Source organism: Sciurus carolinensis, chromosome 16 (assembly GCF_902686445.1).
Source record: "Sciurus carolinensis chromosome 16, mSciCar1.2, whole genome shotgun sequence".
Lineage (NCBI taxonomy): Eukaryota > Metazoa > Chordata > Mammalia > Rodentia > Sciuridae > Sciurus > Sciurus carolinensis.
In genome coordinates, this window is record NC_062228.1 from 3886323 (window position 1) to 3894705 (window position 8383).

The 8383-nt window shown below is 55.6% G+C and overlaps 1 protein-coding gene across 2 annotated transcripts; it reads right to left on the bottom strand.

Moving 5' to 3' along the window:
- Window positions 1–1063: 1063 nt before the first annotated feature.
- Adad2 (adenosine deaminase domain containing 2) lies at window positions 1064–5591 on the bottom strand. Of its 2 annotated transcripts, XM_047529521.1 has the most exons (10): window positions 5120–5591; window positions 3272–3412; window positions 2978–3025; window positions 2769–2894; window positions 2531–2681; window positions 2285–2452; window positions 1951–2180; window positions 1617–1860; window positions 1302–1422; window positions 1064–1225 (listed from the first exon to the last, which is right to left on the bottom strand). In XM_047529521.1, exons 1-10 carry the CDS (start codon window positions 5544–5546, stop codon window positions 1121–1123), a joined length of 1761 nt encoding a protein of 586 aa, XP_047385477.1. In that variant the 5' UTR covers window positions 5547–5591; the 3' UTR covers window positions 1064–1120. The 2 variants fall into 2 exon arrangements, with proteins under 2 accessions (XP_047385477.1, XP_047385476.1); XM_047529520.1 differs by having other exon boundaries at window positions 2531–2894.
- Window positions 5592–8383: the final 2792 nt, after the last annotated feature.

The following is an 8383-nucleotide window of genomic DNA, read 5'->3' on the forward strand; positions in this document are numbered from 1 at the left end:
AGCAGTTGAGATAGTGCAGCCCACTGTGGGTTGGGGGGTGGAGGGCCTCTCCTCTACCCGTCCTGATCCCCATGCTGTTCTCTCTGGAGACTGATTAGACACACCAAGAGCTGTGTTTCAGGGCTGGGGATGTAGCTCAGTTGGTAGAGTGCTTGCCTCGCAGGCATAAAGCCCTGGGTTCCAATCCCCAGCACCGAAAAAAAAAAAAAAAGGTAAAGGAGCTGTTTCACCCGCTACTGTGGACACCATTAACACCAGCCAAGTTGACACACAAAATTGAACATCCCACCATTTTGACCAGCTTCCTGAGACCCAGCCACAAGAGTATTCTTGAACCCTTGATTTTGAACCCTGGAGCTGCTGGGAACGCAGGGAGCCTTGGACCCTGGATGGAGGCCACAGGGCTGGCCCCAGGTCCCTGGACTTCGCATCTGCTCTGATCCTGGGACGCTGCCCAGGCTGGCGAGGTTCTAGGTCTGCAGAAGTCTGGACGCACACACAAAGCAGGGTTAGCCTCTACCTCCACACCCAAGGCCTGTAGGGCACCCCACACACTGGGGGTGAACTGTGCCATTCCCAAGACCCCCAGGCCTGCAGCTGACATGGCGCTGCTCGGCAGTCATGGGCTTAGCCAGTCCAAAGAGCAGACGGCCCAGAGCAAGGACTGCTGGAGCCGCCACTGCCTGCACCCTCCAACACGGGCTGCTCAGGCCCAGAGAGCACCCTCAGCAGCCCAGGCCTCCCGGCCGTTTACCTGGGCCCATACGTTCTTGGCTACTCCCCCAGGCCCAAGTCCTGGAAGGGAGGGATTCAGGGCCTCAGTGAGGAAGAAGCACGCCGCACCCTCACGGCCAACGGCAGCCAGAGCCTGTCCTCGGGCCCAGCACACAGGCTGCCCCTGCTCCCACAGGGCAATAACCTGTGAGGTCAGGTGGGAGACAAGCGGGCACGGGGCCTCAAAGGGGGCAGAAAGGGCTCTCCTCACAAGCCAACCAGCCCGCTGCCCCCAACACACACACGCACACACACGAAGTGTACCGGAAACTACTTCTTTATTCAAACCCCAGCGTGCAGCCCCCCAGCAAACCCAATCCCTGGGCTCCGGCTCTGCTCAGGGACCTCAGTTTCTGAACTTGCCCACCAGGGGTTTGGAGGGCCAGGCGCCCAGGCCCTGCTGGTCCAGGAGGAAGGCGAGCTGCTGGCGGGCCTCCTGGTAAGGCCCGGCCTAGGGGGAGACAGGCGGTGAGAGGGGCACTTGGTGGGCTGCAGGGGTGGGGGACGGGGCTGGAGAAGCCACTGACCTTGGCAGCCTCGTAGGTCTTCAGGGCCAGGAGCTGGGGCTTCCCCAGAGCGCAGGCTGCCTGGCGAAAGGCCCGGAGAAATGCCGCCTTGCAGAGGCGGGAGGGAGGCCCCAGGGCGGCACTGAGGGGGACAAAGACACGCAGAGATGAGGGGAGGGGGGCGGGCAGGCCGCGCACCCGCCACACGAGCCCCAGCTGTTCCACGCATGGCTACTCGTCACAGGCTCCGCCATCTGCAGCTGGGGTCAGGCCCCGAGGGCAGGGTGCGGGCGTCCCACCCTGGCCCTCCGCAGCCCAGTCCCAGGGCCCTCTCACTCAGTCTTCACACGCCCAGTGGTCACATCCACAACTTCGATGTCTGGGTCCCCCAGGCTCCAGTTGAGGCTCAGGCCATGGCAGTTGTTGGGGATGGGGTTGGAGGGGGCCACCGGGGGCCCTGAAAACAGGTGCAGGGTGGTACGGGCATAGGGAGGTGGCAGGCATGACCCCAGGACACTGTCTAGGCTGGGCCGGTCATGGATGGCCCTGCTCAGAGTCGGGGGGTCGTGGCAGGGGTCAGCTGTGGGCAGAAGCACAGGGCATGATCTGAGTCGCCCCCCCACTCGACCCGGAGCCCACCCTCTGCCCTGCTGCCTCTCTTGCCCCTCACCCAGAACAAGGCTGGTGGCATAGAGAGGTGGCAGGAAGTGGGCCAGCAGAGCGCCGCCCAGCCCCAACACTGCCCAGCGTGCCAGCTTGTCGCTGGCTGAGAGGCAGCCCACATGAGTGTCACGGAGTGCAGGCGCCAGGTAGGACACCGGCTTCAGCTGTCCACGGACATGCGCTTGCAGGCGGAAGGACGGGCTGTGCAGAAGGCTGCCTTCTGAGGACAGTGGGAGGCTGCAGGCAGGCAGGGGACAGTGATCCAGAGTCAGGGGCATTCCTCTGACCCAGTCCTCAGACAGTCAAACCAAGGCACCCCCATTCCGGGAGGCCCCACATACTAGATGTCATGGGCTGCTCCCTTGGGGGTGTTGCTGACGTAGAGGTGCAGGAAGATCCGGGGCTTGAGAGCAAAGGGAGACCCAGACCCAGGCTGGGGGGCCAGCACAGACCGCTCCTTGCCCTTGGCGCCCCCCTGCGTGGCCAGCAGGAGCTGCCGGAAAAGGAATCTGGAACAACAGGCAGGGGGCAGCTAGGGCGGCTGTCCCGGTCAGGGCTGTGGCATAACCTGCCGCACCTGCCCTCACCTCAGCAGGGCCCTGCGGGCAATGACCAGTCCATGACAGTCATGGAGCTGCCGGCCGGAGAACTCCAGCCAGCCAGCACAGCTGCCGCCGCCGGTGCCCAGTGCCACCACCTCGTAGATCTCCTTGGCATGGCCCCTGGCCCCTGGGACCTCTGCAGGGAGGGACAGGAAGGACTCAGCCTCGGACAAGAAGCCCCAGGGGGCCTGTGAGGTGCCACAGGGGACAGGGCAATCCCTACCTCTCTCCAGGATGACCGCAGCCACCGTCCCCTTGCAGGCCCAGTATGGCGAGTTCTCGTCCAGCAGGCGGTCAAAGCCAGCACTGACCACGGCCGCGCAGCGCTGCTCATGTGTCAGGATGTTCTCTGCACATGGCCAGAGGTGGTGAGGGACCCACAGGCCAGGCCTTTCTCTCTCACACACAGAGGCTCGGACCAAGTCCACCTACCTATGGTCAGGGAGGCGAGTGGAGGCTGGCTGAGGGTCTCAGGAGGCTCTGAAAGAGAGATAAGAGGAGCCAGTCACCATGGGTGCTGGGGTCTGCCCTCCTGTCCTTTGGGAAGCTGAGGAGGAGAGAAGGCTGTTTCCACCTCTCAGAAACCAGGTGCCCGAGGGCTCCTCTAGCTGTCCCTGCCCCAGCATGGGCAGCACTTCCTGCTGATACCTAGGGGGTCCCTGCAGCAACCTGCCCACACACGCCCAGAGCCGCTGCAGCCTCTCCAGCAGGTTGAGGCTTGGTTACCTGGGCTCTCCAGCTGACTGCGGATGTACCGGAGGGCAGAGAGCGCTGCCTGCTGTTTGGCTTCTGTCTTGTTGTTCGCGGTGCCTGCAGGGCAGACCACCCCATCCAATTCCGCACACACAGAAAAGAGAAAGCTGGGACCTGTGGAAGGAGGCAGTGAGGGAGGCGCCCCCCGCCTTTACCCTCATCTGGGCCCTTCCTAGGAGGGGATGCCACACCCACTCTCTTGCGCCCACCTCCCAGAGATGGAGTCTCTCCTCTAGGCTTCCTCTTGACATCTGCCAAGAGGACAATCAGAAGGACAACCAGATCATAACCCCATCCCTGTCTGGGGAGTCTACTGAACCGGTGCCGTGATCCTTTGCATGCTCTGCTCTGTTAACTCAACAGAATCCTCATCAAGCCCTCTGAAACAAATAGGGACGAAACCACTGTGCAGGAGAGGCATGGAAAGGGCAGTTAGCATGCTGGAAGTGGAGCAAGGGTGGAAATCCAGGCCTGCTTCCGGAGCCATGCAGTGCTGCTTTCAGGATGAAGACTCCCGAGCGCAGAGCACAGGAATCTTTCTGCCTGCCACCAAGCACACCCATTCATTTCTTCCCCTCCCTGTATTTGAAAGATATTTCTAGGCAACACCATCATTTCCGGTGTTTCTGATAACACAAAAGCAATGAAAATCCTAAAACCAGCATCACCTGGTCAAGGTGGGAACTTATTTAGATTCACAGTGCTTGCTGCTTGCTTCTCAAAAGCACTGGCCTTTTGGAAAGGATCCCACTTCAGCCACCCTCATCAGCACTGAGAAGCATGACGCCACAAGGGTATCAAAACCAGCAAGGGAGGGCAATATCAGAAAACCAGGCATGGCAACCCTCACGGCAATACCGAATCTGGCAAAATCATAGGTCGAAATCACAAGGTAACAGAGCTACGGGGACAGGATATTTAAACACTCTGCAAAAGCGTCCCCTCAGGTGACTTATGAAGCACAAAGGGAAAGCAAAGACACCTGGCAGATGCCACCCCAATCAAACCTTCTCCCTAACATCACCAGTTGAAGGACAAACTGAGATCACACAACTCCTGATGGGATGCACTGCCAGGATGTGACATCACTGATAATGCACAGACTGAGCCTGAGCCTGAGAAAACAGACTGTCCAAATTGAAGGACAGTCTATAGGTCAACTGGTCCTTACTCTAAAACATTAATGTCCTGCAAGACAGATGGTAGCATTCTTTCAGATTAAGAGAACGTTAAAGATGTATGACAGCTAAGTGTAATACGCCATGCTGAGATGGGAAAACATGGCCACAAGGGCATTACTGGGACAAATTGGAAAAACCTAAAGGAGAATGATAATCAGATGTTACATCATCAACACTAAATGGCCAGAATTTCATCACTGTACTGCAGTTTCATAACCCATGTCCTCGTTCTTAAGAGACATGCTACAGTGTTTAGGAATAAGAGGCATGATGTCTGCAATTAACATTCATATTAAAACTGTTTAAACTGGGAGTGGGTGTATTGAGGAAGACAAAAGGACGGTGTATATGTCCTGTATAAATATTGCCCTTGGCAAATTGCCATTAGCAACGTCTTTGAAGTCAGGGGCTGGCCCTCATTCAGGAATCTGCAGTTCTGACATAGTAAGTGTAAACTGAGCAAAACGGGTCCTTTTAAAGGGGGTGCAGAAGGGCTGGTCTCACCGTTCGCGCGGGTCGGCCTGGAGGCCCGGGCTGCCGTTCGTTCCACGGCCCCTCTCTTGCCTCACCTGGCGCGGGCGAGTAGGGGCCCCACCGCCACGCTACCCCACGCGCCCCCCGCGGCCCGGCCGGGCCTCACCTGCCGCAGGGTCCTCTCGGAAGGTCAGGGAGACGCCCAGGCGGGCCGCGTACTGCGCGAGCGAGGCCACGGCCTGGCCGGGGGGCGGGTCTCTGAGCGGCAGGCTGAGTGGCCGGGCCGCCGTGGGGAAGTCGCCCGCGGGCCCCGACACCCTCGGGAACCGCCCCGGGCGCGCCCCCGGGTCCTCCGGCGCCCGCGCCGGCCCGGGCTCCCCGACCTCCGCCCCGGTCCCGGCCGCCTGCGCGCCGCCCTCCGGGTCCTCCGCGCCCGCGCCGGCGGTGGGCGGGGGCCCCCAGGCGTCCTGGCCTAGGCCGGCCGGGGGTCGCCAGGGGCTGGGCCCGGGGCTGATCTGCAGAGAGGCCGCCAGGCGGGGCTTCTTGCGGCCGCCGTCGTCAGTGCCCGCGGCCGGGATGGCCGGCGACGCCATGCCTTGACACGAGGGCCGAGGACGCTGCGACCTGATCTAGCTCCGTCCGCGCTCTTTTACACGCGAGCCGGTTCCCCACGTTGGGAGCACGTGGCTGACTGCAAGTCACGAGCTCCGCCCCCGCCTAGCGCTGGCCAATGAGAGCCCGCGGAGTTGGAGGGAGGGGTACAGCGCAGCCAATGGGAAAGCCAGCCTCCCAGACAGCCCTGACCAGCGGTAGACTGAGGCCTGAGCTCAAAGCCCAACTTACTGCCCCGTGGGGCAGTGTCTTACCAGATCCAGGTGCAGGTGGGGCCCGCTTCATCAGCGTCTCCTGCTTTGAGTGGTCCTGGGGGATGCAAAACCAACAAGAGGGTCTAAGGACTTCTCGCCCAGTTTCACATTTCAGCTCCTGTCCCAGAACAGTCCTAAACAACGGCCCCTCACAGCCCCTGAACCTGCGGGTGTCCATATTGGAGCAGCCCCACGGAGTCATTACCATTCACTTTTAAAAACTACCCTGTAGGCCTTTCTGAAGCTAAACGAAATTATTTACTAGCCAAATACTGGCCCTTTGGCACCTTGTCTTTACCCAGAAGGGACTTTGGATTGTAGTGCTTTAAAATGAGGGACTAGCAGGTGAAGGAGAGAAGAAAAATAAAGATAAAGCCAGGGATGAGGACAGTTTCCATAAGGCCTGCTATGATGTGATACATATTTGCTTAAGTGGGCTGCACAGATCACTGAATCCTGCAGCAGCAGCCGTTATTGGGAAAGTGTGAACACTCAGCTCACACTGTAAGTTTTGTGGTGGCTGCTGTTGCTGCTACTGTAGCTTTGTACTCTTGATTCTGAAAATGCTCATCAGGATGTGACACTGTGGCTACTGAATACATGAGAATAGTTGGTGAAACAAACTTTTGACTTCAGAAGAGTGGGTGTGGTTGGCTGGGGAAACTCAAACTCCCGCATAGTTCAAGGATCAACATCAGGAAGAACAATTTCATTGTGTGGGGTGGAGAGTCCAGAGGGTGGAATAAGGCCTCAGGTTTGGTAAGACAGTGCAGTAGGTGTTCAGAAATGGATGCACATATCTACAGAGACTTGAGTGGAATTGCCAAATCCACATTCCTCCCAAATGCCCACCTAAGGAAGGTAGGTGAGTGAATGGTAACAGAATCATTCAGTGGAGGATTTATAATTTAAAAAGAAAGTACTGCTGCATGCACAAGGGTATATCTCACAATTCCAGTTATGTAAAGTTCTTGAACTGGCAAAATTGTGATAAAAGTCACAATTGTGGTTACTTCATGAAAGAGGGGTTGATGGTCAGCAGCTCCAGGGGATATCCTTGAGTGACCATGTTCTCTCTTGATCTGGGAGGTGATTGCATGGGCTTATACCTAGGTAGAAATTCAATGAGCTGCTCACATAAGACGTGTACTTTACTGCATGGTAGATATATGTTGGTAAAGGCAAACTGATTACAACTCAGAGAAAGGGAGAAAGGGGGAAACAGAATTGGCCTCCCATTGCAGAAAGTGAATGGGTGTCTCTTAAGGGTGATGTAGAATACCAATATGGTAGGTAGGACAATCCCTGTCCCCACCACACACATGCACACAGAATGTCCACATCCTAATCCCAAGAACCTACTAATATGTGTTATTTGGCAAGGGGCAATTAAGGTTTCTAATTAACTGACTTTAAAATAGGGAGATTATCTTGGATTATCTGGACGTAATCAATGTGGTCACGAGAGTCCTTAAATGGGCAAAAGGGAGACAGATGGAAGAGTCATGAGAAAGTCAAGTGACCATGCCCACTCTGAGGATGAAAGGGGCTGAGCCAGGGAATGCAGGCAGCTTCCAGAGGCTGGAAAAGGCGAGACCATGGGTTCTTCCCATAGAGCATCCAGTAGGGACATGAACCTGCTGACACCTTGCCTTCAGCCCTGTGAGATGTGCGCTGAACTTCCGACCTTCAGATCTGTAGGACACCATACTGTCCTAAGCCATTAGGTCTGTGGAAACTTGTTACAGCTGCAGTAGGAAACTGATCTAAGTGATCTTCAATTACTTTGCATACATACTCCCTAAAACAATTCTGAAAACCTGTGTAGCCCCAATTTTTAATCACAAATTGAAATAGTTACAAAAGCTGTAATTCCTGATTTGCTGTTATAATCACCCTTTAAATTTCCTCAAAAACCATAGAGATGCAGCCTTAGCTCATCTGGTTTATGAAAAATGTACCTCCAGGTGACCTAATTGGCAAAGCCCATCTCAGTGTCAAAACAGATAACTCAGATTTACCTCCTACTAAATACAGCCTGGCTTCACTGTTCAATCTCAATAAATTTCTTGTTATTTTTCCGGAACAACCCTTTTATTTCATTCCCTTTGTTATCAATTCAATATTTATGGAGCATCTGCTGTTCCAGTTGTTTGGGATTTATCAAGGACCACCCCAGACGGAGGTTCCCTGTCTTTGTAGAGAGAATTCAGAGGAAGAATCTTCTGTTTCTTAGATAACTAAGAAGGTCATGGTGACCAAGAGTTCAAATCTTGATGAGATAAGGCATCATGGCCATCAGTGTTTTCTTTTCTCTTTCAAAAAGACTTTTTATGGAAATATAAGATATCTATGGAAAAATGCACAGATTATTCACTGAATTTTCACAAACAGAACACAAACAGGTTAGGCCAGCACTCAATGAAGAAACAAAGCCCCTCTCCTGCACCATTTCATCCTTACTTGCTGCTGAACTTGTTTAAACTTTCGGGGGCTCCCTCCTGTACCAGGACTGCTGTTTAGGATAATCTCTTGTGCAGTGCTTATCCTAGGACCATCGGATT

Excerpts from the sequence above, each read along its gene's own strand:
- Adad2 (XM_047529520.1), bottom strand. The coding sequence starts at position 5,546 with ATGGCGTCGCCGGCCATCCCGGCCGCGGGCACTGACGACGGCGGCCGC. Across the intron at positions 2,895-2,977 it reads ACTCGCCTCCCTGACCATAG|AGAACATCCTGACACATGAG; the intron begins GTAGGTGGACTT and ends GGCCATGTGCAG. Across the intron at positions 2,181-2,284 it reads GGAGCAGCCCATGACATCTA|CCTCCCACTGTCCTCAGAAG; the intron begins GTATGTGGGGCC and ends GCCTGCCTGCAG.